Raw genomic sequence first — 27,163 nt, 5'->3', positions numbered from 1 at the left:
AAAACATTAAGGCTGCGCAACAAGTGGCTGGGTGCAACCGAAGTGCTACATAGATTTATTGAAAGACAGTGTGACAGAATAGCCCGTCACTTGTACCCATACCAGAAAAAACACCTTAATGCTTGCAAATTGTTTTATTCCCCACATTGTCGTCAAAAGACTATTGTCACCACCCCTTGCTCATAGGACCTTCCCCCCTCCATGCCAATGGACTAAAAGTACTCTTTCCTCAAACTATAACCCGAGTCCAGAAGCCGCAAAGACTTTAGCGGGATGTATGTACAATTCTTCTGGAACTCTGGTCTGGCCACGGTTAGCCTCAATTCCTGGCTAACTTACATCCTGGTTTGTCCCCATGTGATGAGACCAATCTCGCCACATTGCATTGGAGGAGCCTGGTTGCCCGCCTGCTGCCTTTGGACTATGGCCCTGGGAGATTGGGCCATTTAAAAACAGTGTACGGCACCTAAACTATGGTACTATAAACGGACACTTATCTGCACGAACACCGCTGAGCGGTCCGTCTCCTGGTTCCCATTCGTGAGGATGTAGCCGAACAGCCATACCTTGGGTATTTCTATGTGAACTGTGGTAACCCAGATAGCTATGCCATGGAGCCTATTCGTGTGATTAAAGACTTTGGCCCCAAGGCGATTAAACTGTATTCGTGTGGTCTGGGTGCCATTCACCTAATAATGTGCACCCAGACCTGAGCTATCTGGGGATATGTAACATGTCTGTGTTTGGTGTAATAAAAGTGACTTTATATATTTGAAAACATAATCCTGTATTTAGGTCCCCACATGTGTAATGGAGTTTTGTCTTTGACCTGGGAGATAATTGGATTACTTCTCCAATTATCTCCAGGGCAGAAGGGAGGAAGCCATGATGCATTGTGGGGATGTTTTACTTCTGTTTGAGCCAGATTAAAATACTGCCAGCCAGGGGGAACAAAAGATACTTTTACTAACTTCTGAACCCCTGGTCTGATTCATGCCATTTTTAATATGTTGTTCCCCTGAATGGATTGATTGTGGATATGTATTTTTATGTGAATGTGATGTATGGTTTTAAAGTTACAGAGTATGTGTGGAAACTGTATTTTTACTGTATGTAATAATTATGTTAACTGCTTATCTGAGGGGAGGGGATGTGTGGGTTGTACTGTTACTTGATTGGTTATTTTATGCCTCCCCCTGGGTGTGTCCTGTATGTGCACAACCGTAATAAAAACCAGGCTGGGTGTGCCAGCACCTCAGACCACTGCTTGACCCTCAACACGGAGCCTTGTCTCGTTCTTGGGGGGATTCACTGTATGCTGTTGGAGGCTGATTGCTAGGAGTGTAAGCTGATGTATGCTTTTCCTGTTCGTCTGCTAGCAGCTATTCGTGAGGTTCCAGTTTGGAGTGCTATTTTGTATCCAGTTCGGGAGTTTGGTGTTCTGCAGTAGCTGTGCCTGTCTCTCAGAAAGGGGCATATCGCCTAAACGGATTTCAACCCCTTGTCTACTGATACGGTCCGTTACACCCCACTTTCCTTACACCGACTAGAGCACTGTTTGGAGACTCAGTCTATGGACTACACTCGCTCCCTGGGAGCCAGGGAAGCAACCCTTACTATGTCTGCAGGAGCTCCATTTGTCCGGGCGCAGCCTTAATTGTTCTGAAACTCTTTTGGGCATGGACCATGTGTGCAGTCAGTCAAAACTTTACCCCGGTGGCTGGATAACTTTTCTGTAAATAGGGATCCCATGCTAGGGGTCTGTGTATAAATGACCATGCGGAGCTTAATAAAACCAGTTCTTCTCCTTGCATTAAATCTCAACTAATTGGTGGGGAAATGCTATAACACTGCTTTACTCTACTGCTATCCTGCGAGCTATGACCACTGACTACTACGCTGAATGGGATCATTTGAAGGGCAAAGGACAGCCTTGGTGGTGACACTCCAGTCCCTTTTCAAGTGGACCGCCACAGACATATACAAAAAAGCAGATTTTTTGGGGTAATCCATATATACAGTGCAACAAAGAAAAGTATGAAGTACCACCTTCAGAGAATATGAAACAGGTGTGTGACCTCCTTCGATGTCTTTCCACCATTCTGCAGCTCCTCCTGACATCTGGAGCCATACATGATGCACGTGACGTTGTACGTCATCATGTTCCATTGCTATGAGAAGATAAACAAAGCTTGTTTCAATGCACGGTTGTAAGCAAAGGCTAATGCTAGTAAAGAGGAAGCATGGAGGAAATTAAAATGGATTTTAAATCAATCAATCAATCAATCAATCAATGCACAGGCCCAGGAAGAATGAAATAGTCCACAAACTCATAATCAAAGAATAGTTAACAACATAAGGGGCACACACTCTGACAAGCTACAATAAAAGGAATAAAATAAACATACAAATAAACAGTTCTGTTCTATATATACAAATTTAACACTTCCATCTGATAAAGTGAAGATAACAATGCTATTTACTAGCTGGTACAACTTTGTCCTACCGCCAATTCCTAAAAACACCCATGGAATGAAATTGTTCCACAGAAAATCATGGAGGCATTTGCTGAGTGATGGTGTGGCTTCACAGGTGGAAAGTATGTTTTTCACACTTATACAAATGTAAGATCTCATTAGATGAGTGATGACGGTACAATGGGGGTAGTGGAAATGGGAAACCATGGTGATACATTGATATTGACATTGATTGGGGGAAAAAGATAATTAATAGTGATGTCGCAAACCTAAAATTTTCCGCAAATGTTCGCGAACGGGCGAACCGCCATAGACTTCAATAGGCAGGCACATTTTAAAACCCACAGGGACTCTTTCTGGCCACAATAGTGCTGGAAAAGTTGTTTCAAGGGGACTAACACCTGGACTGTGGCATGCCGGAGGGGGATCCATGGCAAAACTCCCATGGACAATTACATAGTTGATGCAGAGTCTGGTTTTAATCCATAAAGGGCATAAATCACCTAACATTCCTAAATTGTTTGGAATAACGTGCTTTAAAACATCAGGCATGATGTTGTATCGATCAGGTAGTGTAAGGGTTACGCCCGCTTCACAGTGACAGACCAAACTCCCCGTTTAACGCACCGCAAGCAACCGCAAACAGTCCATTTGCACAACTGCAAACTCCCCATTTGCACAAGGTTGGATACCAAGCTAGCCATGTCTCGTTCCTTGTCCTCACTGATGTCATTGAAGGTCTCTTCCTCCACCCAGCCACGTACAACACCAAGGGTCCCGAAAGGTGACAACAAGCCCCTGTATTTTTTTTTAATGTACACTACTGTTACACCAGATATGAGTTGCACTAGTGTGACACCTTGCCCTGGCAGGCCCTGAAACGCACATGTGTGAAGGAAACTGACTGCTATTATATTACAGTTAAAAAAGTTTTTTTTGTTTTTTTTAAATGCAAGCTATTGTGACACCAGATATGAGTGGCATTGGGCAAGTGGGCACAGTATATGCTGTGAGCCTGACACACACGCTGGCAGGCAGGCAGGCAGGCAGGCAACTGCAATTAGATTACACAGGAAAAAAAAAGCAGACTGATGTTCTTGCCCTAAAAAGGGCTTTTTGGGGTGCTGTCCTTACAGCAGAGATCAGATGAGTCTTTCAGAACTGTAGTGGACACTGAATACACTAGCCTAACTATCGATTTCCCTATTAAATCAGCAGCAGCTACACTGTCCCTCCTCTCACTAAGAATGCAGCTTCCGGGGGGCGGGGCCTAGCTGTCATGGAGGAAAGACGCACTTCGTTTGAGCTCCCTCAATATCTCACTTTAAGCAGCTATCAACAAGCGAATTTCACCCCAGAAGGGGATGACCCAGCAATGTTGCTCCTACCTGACCGACCCGACATGCTTAATAGCGGTCAGCAACTCGACAGAGTCTTACTTACCTCCGCGTGGCAAGTATGGCCTGGTGCTCACCGGGCGGGAGAGGTGGACGATCTCCCGATCCTGGGATGCCCAGGAGCAGCTACTTTCCGGCAGGAGCTCCGTTACCCCCCCCTCGGACCGGTGGGGTTTTCCCAGTCCACCCCTGAGAGGCTGTCTGGAGCTAATGGACGCACAGCGCACAGCCGCCCAGGCTGACATACTCATCTGCGACTCTCCCAATATCGCGGCAGCATGGCAGGATATTGAGTCTAAGCTGGACAGGCTCTTTAATCAATTTTGGAAGCAAATAACAAGCAGGAAGCCCCAACAAGCTCCACCACAGCCCCAACAAGCTCCACCACAGGAAGCGAAGCAGTCCCCATTAAAATCCACCAACGCAAAAGGCGTCGAAGACGGGACCAGAGGCACAAACAGAAATGCAGAGCCTGCCCCACGTCAAGCACTCGCCTCCACCTTAAGCCACCACAATCCCGCACCGGACGTGAAGCACCACCGGGACAGATCCGACCACCCGACAAAACAAGCTTCCACCACCTCAAGCCGCAAACCCGGCACTCAGCCAGAGACTTGCCTTTGTTGTTCCAGGTATCAGGGACTCCCAGGGTCTGCACCTGGCGCCCAGAAGGGATCGGATGAGCACAAGCAGTAAACAGCAGCCTTCCAAGCATGTCCCACTATAGCCGATCCTCCACACCATGCCTTTGATCACATGAACTGCTCTCTGCACATTAACTAATCGTAAAGTAGCAAGCGTTTAAACATGTCATTATTTCACCTCCTAAAAAGTTTATTGTCATAGTTCCTTACATGCCTTTACCTTAACCGTTCATGTATTATGTTATTCACTAGTCTCATCTCATGGCGTGACTCACACTTGATTTATAACTAGTGGTGGAGCTGCTGATATAAATACACAGTTGATAACGTGCAAGCTACACCCTAAACATGACAGCTATCTTTCACAACAATGTACTGCTATATACACATACCCTCAGTGCAACTAGCCATGATATACGCACGTTCAGCCTAGCATGCTCAAATATAACACACTTCTGTCTAAAAAAAAAAAAAATGCAGCTTCAGAATTAATCTAAATTGTATGCTGTCTAGGAGGTGGGAGGGTCTGGGAGGGAGGGTCTGCTGCTGATTGGCTGGAATGTGTCTGCTGACTGTGAGGTACAGGGTCAAAGTTTACTCAATGATGACGAATAGGGGGCGGACCGAACATCGCATATGTTCGCCATCCGTGGCGAACGCGAACAAGCTATGTTTGCCAGGAACTATTCGCCAGCGAACCGTTCGGGACATCACTAATAAATAAGCCTGTCCCACCTAGGTATAAGAAATCCTATGGACCTTCTGTATTGTTTTTACTCATCCTTCAACCCAGGGGCCAAGGAGTCACTCACCATTTTATTAACGCTCACAACTACACACATGGAGTAACGTAAAATTAATGACAATATCACATGGGTCTCATAGTTAATAGGAGCTCCAATGAACCCCTTTGCGATGGATCCTGTCATTGGCCCAGGGTTTCAGGTTATGACTTCCTCTTGCTTGGGGAGGATTTTACAAAAGAGCCTTCATTGTTTCAGGTTGTAATATTTATATCTATCGCATAAACTGAGCAAGTCGTTTTTACATACAATAGGAACGTGTGGGAAGGGGGGTGGATTACATTTTCCATTGCATTCTCACTTTTATAATGTCTGGCTCAAGGCCACTCTAAATTATCCTTCTAAGGTATAGTCTGTGGTGATAAATTACTTCCGCATGGGCAGCCAGCAGAAAATATGGTTTACATGTCTGCTGAGAACACAGGGATTAACTTGCAAAAATAAGGTAGTTTTACACAAGATATGGTGGAATATAGTATTGTAGTCTAGAATTGTTGTTATGCTTGGCATTAGGCATAGGAAGACTTGCATGTTGTTGAGCCGAAACTCAACATGGATGAATTCCGGTACATCTCAGCAAAATGTTTTTTGTCCGGATTGATTTAGCTGAACTAAAGTCTAAAACATAATTTTAATGTGGTTCGATCACATTTTGGGTACTGTATCTGTTGATAGATATGTCACTGATATTCCCTGCATGCAACTATTGCTTAGGTATAACCTTTCTAATTTACCCAACATACCCTTACTTTGGACTGATATCAACAATTAATTGTGATGATTTTTTTACTTGTTAAATGATCACTGTTTTACCAAAAGTGCTGATCAGAGTTTCCTGACCTTTTAAACTCTCAGGGCTATTCACCGTAGTGTGAATTTTCAGAAATTATGTGAATTTTACATTTTAGTACAAAACAGCCAACTTGGACAGTCCATTCACTTTGAATTTCTTATAAATACACGGAAGTGAATAATACTGCCTATGTCCATCAATGCAAATATGGTAAATAATGAGCAATCACTATGGAAACCAAATAATCTCTCGCATTCTTTTGTTCCAGGATAGTACCTGTTTTCAATTGATAAATTTAGCCCAATACTGTATTGTGCAGACTGGGTGCTGTTCGTCCCTTACAAGGGTTCTGAGAAATTAAGCAATTCAATTTGTGTGAGGCCCCAGGGTACTCCCTAATCACAGACTCAAATATAAAGCACTTTACTGATAAATAAAAGCTACCAATTACCTAATACCCTCATAGTAGCACCAGGCTAGAGTGCAGGCATAACTTAACATGTCTGTCCAGTCTCCAGACAACCGTGAAGCCTGGAAGGGAAGGACACAGTAATTAAAACCCTTTGATAAACAAAGACACTGTGCATTCTATGCATTGGTTGATTTAATCTGTGTCCACAAAAGTGTCTACCAGTACGACTGCTAATAAGAAAAGTAGTATTAATAAAACTGTGAATTCTATTTTGTGTATTCTATTTTATATTAAACCAGTGTATCTTTAATTTAGATGCATGTTGTTACCCACAACTCTTGTTGATTAAAAAAAACAAAAAAAAAAAACAACACACATTTATGACAAAATGTCAGTAAGACTGAGCTGGTTCTGTGCTAAAATGCAGTGTTTTGCTAATCCCTTTGCAGTGGAGCTGAGCTGCCATTGTACAAATAGGAGCATTAGCGAAAAGAGCTGCACAGTCTCCAGTTTCAGCACCACTCACAGGGACAGCTCATGCTATCTGTATCTCCATCCTCTCCCAATACCTATCCAGCTCTTCTCCCATCTAACATCATCTTCCTCATCTTCACTGTCTGTCCTCTACCCATCCCTATACCTCTTCTCTCTATAACAACAACCCTCCTACTCCCTCCTCACCCTCCCCGCCTATGTGCTCCCATCCTCCCCCCTCCCCCAGTCTGTGCATTGGTTGCTGGCTTGTGCAGTTTCTCCTGGATGTGACTGCATCAAACCGCAGGTACCCATCGCTATCTGGAGGTAACGAGAGAGCCAGCACCTGACATAGACTGCCGAGAGACTGCACCTGAAGGACAGGATTAGAGTGAGGGCTGGAAGGAGGGGAGGGATGCCCATATCTGAGTGACTGTGTCTGCAGAGCTGAGGGCTGGGCGCTGTCCCCAGCACTCATCACCTAAATCCTGAGGAGCTCTGCTGCATCTTCCTCAGCATCCGGAGCCTGTCCAGCGCTGATCCCTGGAGCTTCCCCTGGACCGTTCTCCCCTCCCTGTCCCCAGGGTGTGTCTGTGTATGATCCGCTCCCTGGCCAGCTCATCTCTGCTTGAAGATGGCGGATCGAGCTGAGATGTTTTCTCTCTCAACCTTCCACTCCCTCTCCCCCCCCGGCTGCAGGTGAGAACCCGCTACAGAGATACAATGTAGCAATGTTATCCAGGATTCCAAGAGATGGGGCTGCATGGCGTGTGTCACAGGGCTCTGGATGGGGTTGGGGGGAGGGGATATATGTGTCTAGAGCTGGTATACTGGGCAGTGCTGCTGGCCTGATCATGGTCATACAACACGTGCTATCACCATGTCATACTCTGTATTGTTTTGGGGGTGCTTTGTATGACATCACTGGCAGAGAGTCTATATTACAGTCCTGTGTATTGTATTGTAGTCATATGATGCAACCCATTATAGCTGTATATGATGTGTTTAGAATGGCTAGTGTACAGTATGCACCAGACCCCCAAAAGAACAGCAAACGGTCTATGTAAACAACATTAACCTTTTTATTAACCCAGCAAAATTTATAATCAAATAATAGTATAATTATTATAATAATTATAGTGTTTATAGAAAATTGTGCCAGGAATATAAATGTATGTTACCAGCAGCCTACTGATCTCTTGGTCCTGTTTGTGTGAAGTATAAGGTATATCTGCAGTGATGTAGCTGTGAATATTTTTCCCAGATATAGCAATTTCCTTACATTATATATATAGTGTGAGTCACTGGGCTCTGTGAGTGACAATTTGCCTAAACAATCGTCATTGCAGAAGACAAACATCATTAAAAGAGTCATGCACAATATATAAAGGGGACACTGCATCATTTCTCTTAATGCAGTGATACAGTTCTTTACATCATTCTATGTCTATGTTGTGTAAGGTGCATGCATGCATGCATGTCAGTAATATGCATAACAAAACCTTTTATGCTTTTATATTCCTTTATTTTTAAGATAAACGCAGTCATAGCTGTCGGTTCACATACGTGAAGTGGTGACACTTCTATTGATGCTGCAGGGAGATTGCACCAGGCCCAATGACCTTATGAGGCCTGCTTCTTCCTTCACAAGATAAAAAGTGCAGCATATTTCAATTCTGACTAGCTTTGGATCTGAGTTCCCTTTTATCCCATTCCATCTTTAGTTTACATGGAATCAGATCACTAAATTATGTTGTTTATGCACATAATAATGAATCCGTGCCTCTCAGTCCAGTCTATAGATACCATTTAGGGACTAACCAATGCAGATAAAATGCACCCCATTGGGTTTCCCAGAAGACTGTCTTGAAGAGCACTAATATACAATGTATTCTCTTATTTCCCCATTAGTAGCATCAAATATTTATATATAGCTATGACATGTAGAATATTAGATATCTTGGTCTGTTTATTGCATATTAAATGGTAGAATCCTATATATATACAGTATTAAAATAGAATCTAGAATTGTGCCTGCACTATTGTCCTTTGTGGAGCTGCACTGATTGACTCACCTGTGTCTTTTTGACGTGTGTCTGGTCCACATCCCAGTCCATGTATTACATAACCCATCAGATGCACCATTATACCCATAGTCTTTGTCCTTCTTCTGGAGACACTGATTAACTGGTTGTGCAAGGATTTCCTCTGGTGTGTTCCCTACTCCATGCTAGTCATGCCCGGTGTGCACCTTGATAACATTATACATTGATTAGAGGCTTTCTGTGATTTAATCGATTTTATCGATTCCTTGGTGTCAGTTCACTTCTAATGTTACTCACTGCCCCCAATAAACACAGAAAATGTGCCTCCAGGAAGACGTGTTTGCAGATTGTTACTTACTTGTTGCTTCATTTAGTCCCTATAGTAATCTCTAGCAAACCAGCACCAGCAAATCAGTGACAGTTTAAGTCAGTCCCTCCCTGATCCAGCCCAGTCCCTGGTAAGATTTGGGGTGCAGTCTGCCTTGTGGCCAGATTGAATGCCATGCTCCATGTTCCTTTGTCCTGTGTTGCCAAGTCTAGCTGTATTCACTGGTCCCTTGCTTTCAAGTCTTGTCCACCATGTGCAGTGCTGGTGTGTCCATTGTTTAGAATTATGTTCCTGTCAATTCATAATCTATACATTTCTGTTATGCTGTCTCAATGAGTCATGTTACTGACTGTTTTACTATGTTTTGCCTCATCCTTGTCTGTCTGTCCTTGATGTCCTATCTACACCCTACATCCCGTCCTTCTCCTTCTTTTCCAGTCTTGCTAAGTTTTGTTCCAGTTTCCAAATCTTGTCATTTTGTGCTAAAATAGGCCATGTAGTGTATTGTACTGTATTTTCAGTAACATTGTCTGTATATATGAATAGATGAATCTCACCATACAACTTTTATGCGTTTTGTTCTTTAAAATACATATTAAAATACATGTTCATTCCAAATATTAAAAATGAAAATCCAGCGCACTCCCTTATCTACTAAACCGCTATTTTGTTGCTGACCGAATTTGTACTTGTTTTCTTAGATTAGGTGTTTTTAATAAAACGAACAAAATCGGTCAGCACCAAAATAGCGGTTTAGTAGATAAGGGAGTGCGCTGGATTTTCATTTTTACTGTACTTATTGGCCCCCAGCAGCACCCCATTTAAGCATGTTCAGGTGAGTGCAGCCAACCCCTTGTTCATTCCAAATATTAAACCATGTTTAGAAAGATACGTATACAGTTACTTTAAAAGAACACTCCAAGCACCATAACCACTACAGCTTGCTGTCTTGGCAACCCCCCTTTCACCATCCACTACTAACACTCGAGGTCTGTTTAGCCCTGCTGAGGTTATTGGCAGAAAGTCAGACTGTTTAGAAATTATTGGACTTCTTACAGTGGGGGGCACTAGGGCACTCCTGGCACCATAACCACTACTGCGAGCTGTAGTGGTTACAGTGTTTGGAGAGCTACTTTAATGTAATTCTTGCAGGTTTTTCCAGGGAACTGCATTGTTTTGCTGGGTATTATACATGAAATAGCCGGAGTTATGCCAGCTAATCCCTGACTTCCCTTTAGCCTCCATTTTACTTCCCTTTTTCTGTTTGAAAATGTCATACAGCAAGCCAGTATACATGCTATCATATTGCTACATATTTCTTTATATCTACCGGAGAACATTGCTTGTGTATATTAGAAATAACAAATGATTCACCACTCTTTCACGTAAATGCTCTTTCTGGAAAACAGTTAACTACTTGTGATCAGTGGTGTATTTTGAAATGGTGCTGCCCTAGGCATGACAGATCTTGGGCACCTCCTAATTTAAATTTACCCGCCCCTTCCTGCCAAGGCCACACCTATTCCTGTTAACTAACACACATTTTAACTGACAGACACAAACTCATGGACCAGCACACACTCTCAGATACACTGACATACACACAAACATACACTCACTGATTTGACACAATCTGACAGACACTTACAATCATTCAGACACACACTGACAGATGCATACACTCACTGACAGATACACATAAGCACTGACAGACGTGCCCACTTACTGATAGACATGCACAATCACTCAGATGCACACACTCACTGACAGAAAAACACACACATTCACTGACAGACAGACACAAACTCACTGACAGACACACACACTCACACAATGACGCACACACACACATTCACTGACACACATGCTTACCTACAGACACACACACATTCACTGACACACACTCACAATCTCTGACACACACACACTCACATTCACTGACAAACACACACACACACACACACACATACACATTTTCCCCCAACACTCACAATTATTATTTAAAAAAAATAATTTAATCCACCCAGCCTCCCTTCTTTTGGGACTGCAGAGTGATGCCGGAAGCCGGACTGACTCCCAGCTTCACTGCGGGTCGTGCGAGGGAGCTGAGCAGGAGAGCTCAGGGAAAAGTGTTCCCTTGCCGCCCAAGAAACAACTATCTGCTTACCCCGGGGGGAGGAGGGGAAGGGAGAGGGGGGCAAAGGTGGCCGCCAGCTCTTGGGCCCCCATAAAATGAGGCAAAGAAGATATTAGCCTGGGCATTTGCCTTGTTTGCCTCGCAATAGATACAGCACCTGCTTATGATGATGTAAGTGATTGAAGTAATTTTTGCAAACATTCATGAGGGCCGTTCATTAGGGTTGATTTTTTTTATTTATTTTTTTGTATGATGCCACATCAAATGCATTCTGCACATTATATGTCAGGAGTGTCCCTTATATACATCAAAACATTACACACATAGAGGTCTACTCACAAAACAATGTGTTATGGTCAGTTTACAAACAATATGAATAATACAAAGTAGCTGATTTTAATGAAATATGAAACTGAAATGAAATAGATTTTTTTCAAGGCCAGCTATTTTAGATTTCATTTTTCAATTGTTTTCTCAACTTACCACAGCTCACTATTTAAAAAAAAAAAAAAAATGATTTCAATATAAGATGCATGTATGGGTTCCTGCCTGTGTACTATTATACATATCAATATAACAATAGCACTGTATTGTTAGTGGTCCATAATGTACTAAGTCAATATCGACCACTTACAAGATCTTTATGGATTGCAAGTCAATTTGTTTCCAATTACACATGCCTACATCTGTCATCTACACCTGGTGTTTTGACTTATACTATATAAAACAATAATTTCTGCGTTATCTTAACCCCTTAAAGGGAAACTCCAGTGCCAGGAAAACAATCCGTTTTCCTGGCACTGGAGGGTCCCTCTCCCTCCCACCCCTTAATCCCCGGTTACTGAAGGGGTGAAAACCCCTTCAGTCACTTACCTCAGGCAGCGACATGTCCCACGTCGCTGCCTGCTCCTCCCCCGCCCCTCCACCTTCTTCCTCCGTCGGCCGGTGGGCGAGACTGATCCCGCCCACCGGCCGAGGCGTCCCAATGCGCGCATTGGCGCACCCCATAGGAAAGCATTGAAAATGAATTTCAATGCTTCCCTATGGGGAATAGAGCGACGCTGGAGGTCCTCACACAGCCTGAGGACGTCCAGCGACGCTCTAGCACAGAAAACCTGTGCTAGGGACCAGGAAGTTCCCTCTAGTGGCTGTCTAGTAGACAGCCACTAGGGGAGGACTTAACCCTGCAAGGTAATTATTGCAGTTTATAAAAAAACTGCAGTAATTACACTTGCAGGGTTAAGGGTAGTGGGAGTTGGCACCCAGACCACTCCAATGAGCAGAAGTGGTCTGGGTGCCTGGAGTGTCCCTTTAACCCCTTAAGGACACATGACATGTCTGACACGTCATGATTCCCTTTTATTCCAGAAGTTTGGTCCTTAAGGGGTTAAGGACACATGACGGATATATTCCGTCATGATTCTCTTTTATTACAGAAGTTGTGTCCTTAAGGGGTTAATGTGCATGTACACAAATAAACAATTAATGTTTTGCTTTTTTTTATATTGACAAAAAAAAAAGCTGTCTGCTTGTCAATATATATTAACTAAGACATATGTTAGGCGGTAGCCTGGAGTTGTTAGAGGGGTTATCCCGCTATTTGACCAGAGGCTGCCTCCACCTCTGGTCCATCGCCACTCGATTCATCAAACCCACTGCTTGCTTTCTTAATCACTACCTCTGTGGACCATCTTTATTTACAGGAGTACACAAACTTCGGTTTCAGCACACCACAACCGACTTTGCACTATTTCTCTGCCTTTGTCCCCAACCACAAATATATAACACGTTAAATAGAGCAGTAAGAACACAATGTTACTAAATGTCAGGCTTTAAAAGTGACTAGCCACGGTAACCTTTGTACTTACCAGTGGCTATTGGTGAGTGGAACTTTAGATCCCACCAGTTATAGTGTATCTCAGACTGTTTCTAATATATCTTTAACTTTTAGCAGTCACAGTCATATAGCAGCAAATTACACACAGTATATAACAATTAGTAATACTATTCATTGCAGATAATCCAATATAATAAAACGACAACAATTAATATATGATGTATACCACAGCTCTATATTACAAGATTTTGCAATTGGTATTTTGTAAAACCAGTCTGGCTAAAATCCCACAAGGTCTCCTGCTTGGAAGTGGTGGCTTGATGGCAACCAAGCTCTTGGTGTATCCTAAGGAGAAACAGTTGTATAATATTGATGTATTATGTGCATGTGCTAGTACTGACCGGTTACTATTATTAGCTGTTGTGCAATATGTAATATTATGTGATATATACTTTGTACATCATAAAGCCTTCTTTAGAGCGTTGTGCATCATTGCACAAACCATCTTCATTTAGTCTTTCAGAAGTAGCAAAACCATAATTTCTTGACAGAGTAACTTTGTCACTGAGTTTGTGTCATTTCATTTATCTTTGAGGAAAGGCTACGTTTCGTTTCTGCTGTTCCAGGATAAGGGCACTATTCAATTATTCATTCCCTGACTCCAAAGCAGTGTAACACATTTGGGTTGTAGGCTACATTGTTTGGGTTACTTATCTTTGTTTCAGAATAATTTGAATCTTTCTTAGTAGCCTTCTTTTTCAACTGTGGGAAAATCCATTTTTATTTTTTTTAAATATGTATGTTCATGATTATCTTTATGATATTAGTTTATTTTTTTGGGAAGATCATTGAATACGGTTATCCAAGATTTGTTGCAAGTGGTTGTGTCAAGTTTCAACTAAAATGCTCTATCCATAAAACACTTACATTACATGTCAACAGATTATACTGTTGTTTTGTTTTTTTCTAAGTAAATAAAAAAATGTATGTATAATTAGCAATTGAGGAACTGGCAGTTTTCAGTGTCGAGGTGGCAATCTTGGAGATATCTCAGTCTGTGTAAACCCACAGTCTATCAAAGATTTGAGATATGCACCTTTTAGCTAGGTGCACAAACTAATAATGCCAGATGTTCTCTGTATATAAAATAAGTCAAAGTTAGCCAGACATTTCATGTTATGATATTTTAAACAAAGGGAAATTGATGAACATTTATAAATGTTATATTATAAATGATCTTGAAGAAAGCATTGAAAGTCATGTTTCAGTGTTTGCAGATGACACAAAACTTTGTAAAATAATACAATGTGAGCAAGATATTACTTTGCTGCAGAGGAATTTAGATAGACTGGAGGACTGGGCACTCAAATGGCAGATGACATTTAATAGAAAAGAGGAGAATAGAATCAGCGCTAATGTATCTTATAAAGTAAAAGGCAGCAATCCCAAACAAGGATTCCCTTGCGTGTCCTTGGAGTAAATGGACCAATAGCAAACAAACAAAAGGATGGGGCTGCGCCAATAGACAAAGTAAATGAATAAAAAGTCATAGTTAGGGTAGTGGTAGTTGAAACAGAGTCCAATAAAGTGGAACTTGGGTCCTAAGCCGGTCTCTGGAGTTGTAAGGTTCCGCTCCTCGCATTATTCAAATATATAGGAGAGGGCGTTGAGTGATGAGAAGGATGATAGTGCGGGATGTTCCGAGAGGTGTCAATTATAAAGGAAGAGGTCTTACTTACATTTAGTAGAGCTTAATCCAGCTCTGGTGTGGATAACTTGCAGCGGTATAATCCCCACTTGTAGGATATGTGGTGAGTCTCCTCTCCGGTGCAGTGACAGACAGCCAACGGGGAAATAAAAATGGAAAAAAAATGGTGCAGTATGCTCCACAGTGGATAAAAGTTAATTTTAAAAAATGGTAGATACACTCACATTTAATAGAGCTTATACCATTCTTCCGCCATGGGTATGGTCAAATAGGCATCTTTGAGGTTCAGTTTGACCATCCAGTCTCCTTGACGGAGCAGGTCTCTGAGACAATGAACACCTTCCATCTTGAAGTGATGGTAACGGAGGAAACCGTTGAGGTGTTTGAGGTTTATCACCGGCCGGACCCCTCCGGACCCCTGAACATCTGTATGGACTCTGATGAAACCACTTCTTCAGGCAGAGAATTCCACATCCTTATTGTTCTTACAGTAAAAAAACCTTTCCTTTGCCTTAAACCTTATACCAGCTTATACCAGCTCTAGTATGGTAGGCTTGCAGCGATATAATCCCCACTTCTGGGATATATGATGAGTGATCATATATCCCAGAAGCATGGATCATACCGCTGCAAGCCTACCATACTAGAGCTGGTATAAGCTGGTATAAGGTTTAAGGCAAAGGAAAGGTTTTTTTACTGTAAGAACAATAAGGATGTGGAATTCTCTGCCTGAAGAAGTGGTTTCATCAGAGTCCATACAGATGTTCAAATGGCTACTAGATGCATACTTGCAAAAACAGAATATTCAAGGATCTAATCTTTCAATGTAGGGTAATAGCTGCTTGATCCAAGGATAAATCTGACTGCCATTCTGGGGTCAAGATGGCATTTCATTTTTTTCCTAATTTGTTGCAAAATTGGAAGTGCTTCAAACTGTTTTTTTTTTTTTTGCCTTCTTTTGGATCAACAGCAAAAAACAAATGTGAGGAAGGCTGAACTTGATGGACGCAAGTCTCTTTTCAGCTATGTAACATATACAGAGAATGGGTTGACATATGATGATGCAAAGAAAACCTGTGATGACAGAAATGTAAGTAAAACACTGAAATCCCACATCCCACAGATGCTCAATCAGATTTAGATCTTGGGAATTTCAATGCTTCCCCTGTTGAAATTGATAATAAAATATATAATAAATGCCAATATTTGTATTGGCGTCGTCGTGACTATTTATGAAACAAGGGATTACTGCCACAGAAAAATGAGACGCAGTTACACAAATGCAAAAATATTTTGGCTTATGTGTTTACTGCTTGACCTTGTAGGGGCTCACAAACTTTAAAATTTTACCATCCATTTCAAAATGTAATTAACCTGTTCCTGATTACAAAATCTGTGGAAAGGGACATGCTGCTTTTAAAATAAGAGCCGAATGATTAAACAAATTACGGTATGTGACTATGGCGCCTATTACTGCGGTATCTGCAGCAATACCAACTGCATTTTCTTGTCCAGTACATGTGTAATAGTGGAGGGAGGAGAGGGGGACAAAGATTACTGAGGGTTTGTCGAGATCCATAAAAGCAGGAAATAGATTTTTGCAACAGGAGAGGACTATGAAACATAATCGTTTCTGAATTATTGAAGTTGACTCCTGTATGGTTTAGCACACATATGACGCCTCTTCTGTTCACTGGTATATTAAAACATTAGCGACTCAGACTGATATGATAAAGGGTATAAATGACCACTCAGTCAATAAATGTTTTGAAATGTATTACTTTTCAAGTGTTTCCATATTGATTTATTAAACCTAGCGTGATGTCCAAAGAGAGATTTAATTAGAATTTGATTCTAAGGTATCCTTTGAGGGGGCTTTTTCTGATCTGTTACATTTCTGTAGTCGATCATCTTAATTTGTATTTTGCTGTACAGTATTTACGTTTTAGTAATCTGGGCTTGTCTATATGTTTTGTATGTATTGTGCAGAATGCTACACAATTACACAATGTCTTACAAGGACAATTAGAAAACATAACCAATCGTCAGTACACACACATTTATTTAAAGGAACACTATGGCACCAAGAAAACAATTTGCATTATATGATACCAGGAGGTTCCTGGTGCTGGCTTACATTTAGGGGTTGACTATTTGTAAGGCCCGCAATCAGTCTGTGGCTCCCCGTTCATAAAAATGGCTTGAGAAAAATACATACGTTTCTCAAACCATTTTGTGAATGGGGCACTGAATGGTTCAGAGTGTCAGCTGACTGCTCTAAGAAATCAGCGGTGACTCTGCACGTGGCAGTACTAGGCTTCCGTTTTCAACCTTTTAATTAAGCAGATGTTGGACGTGGCCGAACAATCCGGTTCTGGAAAAGAGACTTTGGGGTTAAACTGTTCATGAACGGTTTAGACCCAGAAGGTAATCCATGGCCAGGGATCTGCTGACACCATAACCACTTCATTCTATGTTGTTATGGTACCCAGAGTGTTGCATTAATTAAACTCTTATATTTTCTATCTCTCTCTCTCTTACACATACCTAATTAAACTACCATTACAATCATACCATATCAGCCACAAACATATTAGATTAGTTGCACATTCACACACAATGCCCCCATAACTGACAAACAGAAATACACACATAAAAACATAGAATGTGACGGCAGACAAGAACCATTCGGACCATCTAATCTGTCCAGTTCTCTAAATACTTTCATTATTCCCTGACCTTATCTAAGCTAATGCCTATCCCACGCATGCTTCAACTCTATCACTTTGTTAACCTCTACCACTTCAGCTGGACTATTCCATGCATCCACTACACTCTCAGCAAAGTAATACTTCCTGATATTATTTTTAAACCTTTGCCGATATGGACAATATGGTAATTGTTATTGTAATATGTGTTAAATAAACATCACATTTTCTTTTAAAACTCTGTTATATTGTGCACCCATACTTCCCGAGTGCCCCTATTTAAGGCAGGAAAGTCCCTATTTTGGATTCAAATCATTATGTACCTCTTTTCTATCCCAGTGCTCCTCTTTTCCAGGTGCTCCATATTGTAGACCTTTCTGAATATCAGCAATAATACTCACAGTAATGTGTCTTTAAACAGCATCAGATATGTTGAGGAATCAGCCTGTGCAAATACGATATGTATTATTCTTGTTCAAAGTTACATTTTAGTTTCATAAACTGGTATTAGTAAGTCACCTAAAATATCTTAGAATAGCCCAACCCTGGCCACATTGCAACTCACACCCCTGAAATTAAGGTGTCCCTTTTTTAGATTTTAAATATTGGGAGGCATGTGGAATCTGCTGGAGCCAGTTCTAACATAGTGATGTTACCACTGCGCTAACCATGCAATGTATATTCACATGCCTATATACATGCTCACACATACATGCAGTCATATTCATGTATACCAGCACACACATCATTGCTGCTTTAATTATTCTCCCTCCCTATTGTTCTCACTTTTAGCCGTGAGCTGGCATGAACACACTGTTATGACTATTATGCATAGTGTTAGGAGGAAGTAAGCTGTCTATGTGTGTTACAGTGGCAGAGACAGCTTTTACAGCTTCCTCACCTTCCCAATCTTTGTATTCATGCAGCACACTAGGAGGTTGTGATGTCATATCACTTTCTCCCAGCACTACTAGTTTTGATGTCTAAAGCAGTAGAGCGGGAAGCATGGCCGTTAGGAGCATGAGGCATTAGAATGTTAACCTACCTTACAAATATATAGGAGTCATAAAGACTCCATAGGGTTTTAGTTATTAATTTAGTGCTTGGGGATTGGGGAAAAAAGGGGTGAGGAGCTCTGTTTACCACCCCTTCTGTTTATAACCCATCACTTGCCAGGAGTAAGCGAGAGGTTAAAAATAAAATTAGGTTATCCGAATTTCATTTGCAGTTAAATTGTGCAAAGTTCAGATGAAGAAAAACATGGGTTAAATTCAGTTCAGACGAATAATTTTTGTATGATATATTTGTGGACCAGAGAATGAGTCTGTTTCTCCCGACCTGTATATGTGTAGTGTGCTCCAGTTCCCAGAGATGGGTGTCAGCCAGTGGAATGAAAGTAAACATTGCTGTAGCTTACACTATAATCTTCCTTCTTTGTCTCCACACTCATTATAGTTGTATTATTTAACCCGAGAGGTGGGAGTGTTGAGACAGGCAGTGTTTTTTCTATATTGTGAAACTGTAATTCTGTAATTAAAGTGACCTTTAAAGGAAGGGTAACATTAGCAAATAAAATGAACAATACAAGGTGATGATTTGCTATATGTACATTTTTGTGTAAGTTTAGCCAGCTTTTTTGTAAGTAGAGCTGTTGCTCCTGCTGAATGTGCTGTCTTTTTGTCACAAGTTCATAAACTGAGCTTTATAAATCAGGATACTGGTCATATGTGTTCAGCCCTCACTCACAGTATGTTGATCACCCAGTGGCTGGGTCCAGCAGTGATTTCGGCAGGTATCTTCATGCCAATAACATGTATGCAAGACAGTGCCTTGTATGCGCGTACAAACTTACTTGAATATGTTTTTTGATGCAAAGTGTGGAGCCAGGGCTCTTTCACACAAATCTTAGTTAGAACACACTCTGAGAAGGGCTTCGAAGAACTTTGGTCATCAAGTGGTACACTTGGTATATTCCATATACTCATCATCCCCCTATATATGCTGTATTCTCTATTTGCCAATTAAAATTTCTCATATTTTATATTTTATGCATATATTTTTTTTTATTATCCTCGATCTCTCTGCTGCCTTTGATACTATCAACAACGCTCTTCTTTTTTAAACCCTTCACAATCTTGGACTCCATGACACTGTACCTTCCTTGCATACACAGCCCCCAGAGGTGTAAAGAGCATCTGCCACTCGGAATAAAGAGCATCTGCCACTCGGTTTTCTCTTTGGAGTGGTCCCATGAATCTATATGACTGGTTGGGACAAGCTTTCCCCAAGGCAATTTTCCCCTTGTTATTATGTAAATATCGTCAAACTGTTGGAATTACTGACAGGATTTAAGGTTCTTCTTTTTCCTGATTCAGTCAGACAACATGACCATGGATCCCCACCAGAACCATCAGGGAGAAACAGTGAATCAAAAAATTATAAGGACCATAGAACATCTGATAAATTATTCTACAAAATCCTTGCTTATATTGCAGTGGTGTGTCTCCCACACAAAAGTAGATTTCATCAGCAGGACTTAAAGCCTTGAAAATTTATATTATTGTAATCTGCATTCAAGAAAAATGTGAGCAGACCAGGTTTACTGGATGACATTTCTGATGGCATCTACTATGATCACATGGAGGGATTCATGTCTTGCAACCGATACTCATAAGTGGTAGGACTTAATGCCCTTTCCGGTGAATGGATGTGCAGGTAGGGATATATCTTTCTACAATTTGTAATGATTTTCAGGATGCTCAGAAGGATTCAGAAAGAGAACAAGTAGATTTTTGCAGTAATTCCCTTTTGGTCTCACAGGTCATGGTTTCCTCTCCTGTTTCCCGTCCTGTTGAGGCTTCTCCTGGAGTTTTCAAAACTGCAATCAAATGGTTCATCCATTCCCTCAACAGTTGCATTTGAGATTATGGAAGTTGAAAGGATGCATCTCAGGAACTAGTGTTTTTCAAATTTAGCAACCAATGCCCTCCTACAGGTTGGAAACTAAACAGCTTCTTCGTGTAGTCTGGTTACCAACATATTAATATTCTTAATTTTTCTCAGGTGACATCTGGCAATTCATGCCTCAATGCCATTAAGGTACATAACTCAGCATTATTGCCCTAACAGGGAATAGATGGCCTATTAATATTGGCATCAGGAGGTTTGTGTCATTGGTTGTGCAACTAAGGCATTGATTGAAGCCCAGGAGACCTCTCAGCTTTGGCAAGCTATCCATTTGAACCTCTGAATGAAGTGCCAGAAATGTTTCTTACTTTCAAAATCTTTCACTTGTCTTGACTTCTGTTAGACAATTTTGGAATTTTGAGTAAAACTCACAAGAATTCCTCATGAAGATCCTAATCTTGAGAACTTTACCTTTTATCAAAACTATTGTTCTAGTAACTTTACATGTAAGTCAAACATGTTTCAGCCTCCCTTTCTATCGGTAGGACCTCATGAAGATGAGAATGTTTTAGAGGTGGAAATGGAGATATTCTTCATCAGGATTTGTCATGGAAAACAGATTGATGATGAAGCTGAATAATGTTGGCTATCTCCAGACAGGGCCGGATTAAGAGCACAGTGGGCCTGGTGCTGACAATTATGATGGGCCTAATTACGGAATCTTATCGACCAAAAACACTAAAACAGTCATACCTCCCAAGCGTCATGTATCTGATGGAGATGGTGCTGGAGGGAACCTCATAGGATGCAGCTATAAGAAAACACATACTCGATGCTAATCTCTCTCTAATTTATGCTTTCATCTTTCAAGTAAATCCATAACCCCTAACAGCAGAGTCCAGTGAAGCAAGAAGTCAATGGGCGGGGTAAAAGGGTGGGCCATTGGTGCGAATCACGTGACCAGACCTGCCAAAAGGGGAGAACATGCCCAAAAAGGGGGCATGTCTGTCCAAAGAATTTGAAGGATAGCCTGGCATGAATGCATGTATGGCTGCCTGCCAATCATGCAGGCTGTCCAACTAAGGACATACTATGCAGGCAGCACCTTGAGCTTGACATAAATGTGTCTAAAGATGCGTTCACTCCATGCTTTCTAAGGACTGTCCCCTAGCACTCACATGTCCACTTGTCTCCTTACTTTCTTACTAGCAGGCAGAAGTTCCTGGTATATAGTCTGGGACAGAGAAAAGGTGTATGTAGTGAGTGTAGAAGAAAGGGGACATGCCACAGTGTTAAAAGAGACAAGCGTCTGCATTACCTAAACTAATTTTATTGTCAGCCAGTCCACACAAGTTTTGTTCCCATACATCCCTCTTAAGCTTCCAAACTTAAAGGGACACTATAGTAACCATATCAACTACAGCTTATTGTATTTTTTATGGTAAGTAGAATCATTCCATTCAGGCCTTTTGCAGTAAACACTGTCTTTTCAGAGAAAATAACTCCACTGGCCACTCCTTAGATGGCTGCTAGAGGTGCTTCCTGGGGCAGTACTGCCTATTGTGCAGCACTGCTATTCAGTGTCTCCACCCTCTGCATGCAGACACTGAACTTTCCTCATAGAGATGCATTGATTCAATTTATCTTTATGAGGAGATGCTGATTGGCCAGGGCTATGTTGGACTTGTGATGGATCTGCCCCTGATCTGCCTAGTTGACAGTCTCAGCCAATCCTATGGGCAAGTATTGTAATTTGCTCAGACCACCACTTCTGATGATGTCAGCAGACAGTCAGTTCAGAGGCAGAGCCAGCAGCTGCAGACTTGAATACAAGTTATATTTTACTATACTTAGGGAGGCAAGAAGGGGCCAGGGTGGTGGTTTTAGTAGGGTCATAATAGGGTCAGAAATACATGATTGTGTTCCTGACCCTATAGTGCTCCTTTAAGCAAGAGTATGTGAAGAGTAGTTAGGGTTACCACCTTTCTTGGGAAAAAATACCAGCCTTAATCATTTGTATAATCACAAGGAGTGACATCAGAGAAAAATCTGTAAAATCACCAACAAACTACTCACAGTTTGATTCTGCTGTATAGATGGATTGCTCCCAATGTCTCCCAGTGTCTCAGTCTCGCAAGTCACCCAGTGTCTCAGTGTCCCTATGTATCACAGTGTCAGTGTCCCCATGTTGCCCAGTCCCCTAGTCTCCCAGTGTCTCAGTGTCCCCATGTCACCCAGTGTGCCAATGTCTCAGTGTGTCCCCATGTCACTAGGATACTGGGGACACAGTATGACCCGGGGACACTGAGAGACATGGGGACACTGAGAGACCCAGGAACACACAGACATGGGGACACTGGGAGACATGGGAACACTGAGACATTTAGGGGAAATGGGGACACTGAGACACTAGGGACACAGACACTGAGAGACATGGGGACACTGAAACATTTGGGGACACTAAGACACTAGGGACACAGAGACATGGGAACACATACACTGGGAGACAAGGGGACACTGGGAGACTAGGGGACACTGGCTGGGAGACAGACACTTGGGGACACTGAGACATGGGGACAGTTGTGGACATAGACATGGGGACACTGGGTCATATAGGGACACTGGGAGACATGGGGACAGAGACACTGGGAGACTTGGGGACACTGAGACACTAGGGACACTGGCTGGGGGACATGGGAACACTGGGAGAAATGGGGACATAGTGTATCCGTGTCCCAATGTCTCAGTGTCTCCCAATGTCCCTATGCCTCACAGTGTCCCCATGTGTCTCAGCGTCCCCATGTGTCTCAGCGTCCCCATGTTTTCCAGTGTCCCCAAGTGTCTCAGTGTTCCCAGGTCTCCCAGTGTCTGTGTCCCAATGTGTCCTAGTGTATCAGTGTCCCCTAGTGTCTGTGTCCCCTAGTGTCTCAGTGTCCCCATATGTCCCTTAGTGTCCCCTAGTGTCTCAGTGTCCCCATGTGTGGGAAAGGCAGCAGTCCCCCCATCCCTCACTTACTGTAGAGCTGCTGTCTGGACTCAGTGCCGTGTTGCTGCTCCCCCATGGATCCGTGAGTAGTAGAGAGAGGCAGGGATATGCTGTAACTTCCTATCCCTGCCTCTCTCCACACACAGTGACCCCTGCTGGCCGGTGCTGGTATTGCAGAGTAATCTCCATTTATTCTGAGAAAAATACCTGCATTTGTATTGCCGGTATTACAGCAATACTGGCACGGCCAGGCACACTCAAATACCGGCTGTGCCAGTAAAATACCAGTTAGGTGGCAAACCTAAGAGTAGTGTGTAAAAAAAAAAAAAAATAAATTAAATTTTTTTTTTTTTTTTTTTTTTTTTTTAAATGGGCCTATTCCATGGGCCTGGGCCTGGAGCTGCAGCTCCATCAGCCCCTATGTTAATCCGGCCCTGTCTCCAGAGCCCACTGGGCAAAATAAATTCATTTCCCTACAGGATTGCAGGCTCATTGAACAAGGGGAATTTATTCTTCTTGGGCAGCTGCTGCAGATATATTTTCTGATCATATTTGTGGGAAAACAACATGCCCGTTCATTTCTGCATTTATTTGGCACTACAAACGAGAAATTCAATCCTCTAAGAATTCAGAGTTTGTAAAAGTGTTTTTCTCCACCTCCCAGATCTGTTTGCTTTAATAAATGATCTATTTGCAGTGTTTAGTGCTGACTTTTAATTTCCTTATTTTTAATGTGCTTGGGTATTACCTGTGTATAGTGCTGACATGGATATATATGGGAAAAAAATTCATACTTAATGTAATGTGAAATTATCCACAAATATCAGTGTAAATAGTTTACAATCGAGGTGTGACTCTTATAATAAAGAGGAAAAATAATTCATACTTACCGATAATTTATTTTCCCCACACAAACGCCAAATATACTTACCAAATATTCTTATTTTAGAGTCCTAGTGCCTCTATGGGACTCAAATATTCCTACCATGGTGTGTGTGTGTTTCAGAATTTTGTAGGGTTATTCACTACACACTAGATTTTGTATGTCTTCTTATATTTGCTAAAGCCAAGTCCCATCAGCTGATCCTGATGAGCCTTCCATTCGGGATGTATTTAACCAAATACAGGGACTGTTTCTTCTAAAGTGGGACACTAGGGAGGTATCGGTATGTGCCTTGCTTTCTTTGTCTTTTAAATTAGGAAAAAATAACATACACTAGAACATACTAAAGCATGTAATCAGGATACAGTATAGTGTGTATAGGAGGTAGTTGGGTTTAAGTCCCCACCAGGGTTTAAATATACTGTGTGAACCTCAGTTCCAATCTCTTAGTCTGTGGGTGGTGATGATGTAACCTGTAGTTGTTTTCTCCAGGAAGGCCGATATATTTGTTGCATCCCTGTGGAGTATAACGTGTGAATACAGGTTGATTGATTCTGAAAGTGAGCGCTTCTCACAGTATGGCTCATCGTTTAATACTCTCTACTCACACAGAGAGCATATTGGGTGACTGTAACGCTCCTTTAATAAAAGGTGCTTAAGAAAAGAAGAATTTCACAATACAGTTATCAAAGTCATGCAACATCAATTTACAAAAAGTAAAATATGCTGTCTTATTATGGTATCCTATTTATTTTTGGGTCCTGATTGTATTTATACAAAGAATGACAAACTACGCATAATCTCACGTGTTTTGAGTGAATACAATTATTTTCCCATTTATTGTAGTACTAGTTGTGAATTAGGTGCGGTAGCAAGAATAGTTTGCAGAATTATTTTTATTTGCAACACTTCATTTTTTCTTTCCGTAAGAGATATAGACAGTTACATATAATATGGCTTGTGAAGCAAGACTCATACACCGGCATTCTTTAATGGAGATTGTGACTTTAAATAATAAAAAAAAATTAATAATAATAATCTGGGAATATGTCTCATTTGGACAGTTGCCAATTGCCTTGATTTTGCCAGCACAATCCTGTGTTGTGGACTCCTGTCCCAGGACATGTCTTGCATTTAAAACTTTCTACGAGAAAGTTAATTTTGCAATCTGTGCTATTACTACAATTTCTTTACCAAACACAACCTTTAAAAAAAAATAAAAAATGGGTTTTCACAAAGTTGGTGCTCTGCAAACACTTAGAATGCACTTACAATGAAAAAGGGTAATTAGTCAAAAGCAAGGTCACCCTTACCATTAGCAGGATCTGGATCGAGAGTTATGAACTGGGAAGCCCAGTCTCTTTCACTCCATCTATACACATTGCACATCACTTCTTGCCTCAATGTTACTATGTGACATGAGTTCCTAATATAACTCCCCTTGACCCTGCTTTGAAATATTTGGGTGCAGGCAGTTGTGGTTTTGGATGGGTTCCTCATTTGCTGGACCCAAATGGCAGGCATTTATGCATCATTCAAAACAGTGAGAATTTAGTTTTTTGCAAATATATTCAAGCACGTAAATGCCTTCTTGTAGTAGACATGCATTCACTACTTTACAAGTAATGGTCTTTCTTTGTTTAAAATTGATTTCACTTTCAATTATACCTCCCTTTCATATCCAGTGAAATTCAGGAGTGTAACCTGAGGAGGCATTATTTGCAGAGAAATTGATGGGTTGCCAAGGTTACTGAAGCAAAGTGGTACTTAGTGTTCCATTACCTTTTTTCACATTGAATTGTCCTAGCCGTTAGAACATGTATTCATATATGTAATGGGCACATGCCCTTTTTATTTCAGGGTTGCTGCATAGTTATCTTAAAAAAAGAGAAACAGAATTTACTCCATTTACATTTGCGATTGACTTTTCATGTTTATTGTCAGAAATCATTTTGCTGTATTGTCTTTACTGATATGTGAAACCTGGGTACAGGGTCAAGACTTAAAAATCCTAGTGCAGATCAATAATGTTCCCAATGGATGTTAAGGCCCCCTGTGATTTGAAGATTCTAGCTAAGTCATATAGCGAGTATAGATGTGAGGGAGATGAGTTAATTTTATAACTTAAACTACATACTGGGTCAGCAACAGAATCGAACCCCAGGACTAATAGAACCGTCTTTAATAGAGATTGGACCCTGGGCAAACATTTGCTTGGGCCCCTTGGAACGAACACACACACACACACACACACACACACACATGCACACATATATATATACACACACAGATATATACACACACACACATGTATGTATGTGTAAAAACCATGGTTATATAACTGGTTTATATAATATTTATAAAATATAAATATTCTATAAACCAGCCATACAATATATATTACAAGGTCATTGGGCTGTATACAGTATGCTGGTGGGTGAACTGGGGGGCTGTGTGGCTGGCTGGGGGAGGGCAATTGGGACTGTTTAGCTGGCCTGGGGGGAGTTTGTGGCTGGTTGGGGGAGGCTGTATATCTGGCCGGGGGGCTATGTGGCTAGCTAGGAGAACCTGGGGGGCTGTGTAGCTGGCTGGGGGTTTGGTGGAGCCTGGAGGGCTGTTAAGCT

General features: G+C 41.6%; 1 protein-coding gene across 1 annotated transcript in view; it reads left to right on the top strand.

Annotated features, from left to right (window-relative positions):
- Positions 1-7,037: 7,037 nt before the first annotated feature.
- MAPK8IP2 (mitogen-activated protein kinase 8 interacting protein 2) overlaps positions 7,038-27,163 on the top strand; it is a 52,731-nt gene continuing 32,605 nt past the window's right edge. Inside the window, exon 1 of the mRNA XM_063449175.1 lies at positions 7,038-7,699. Within this exon, the coding sequence (XP_063305245.1) occupies positions 7,635-7,699 (65 nt within the window). The 5' untranslated portion in view covers positions 7,038-7,634. The remainder of the gene's footprint in view (positions 7,700-27,163) is intronic.

This window comes from Pelobates fuscus, chromosome 3, assembly GCF_036172605.1.
Source record: "Pelobates fuscus isolate aPelFus1 chromosome 3, aPelFus1.pri, whole genome shotgun sequence".
NCBI lineage: Eukaryota > Metazoa > Chordata > Amphibia > Anura > Pelobatidae > Pelobates > Pelobates fuscus.
This window is presented reverse-complemented; position numbering and strand designations above follow the sequence as displayed.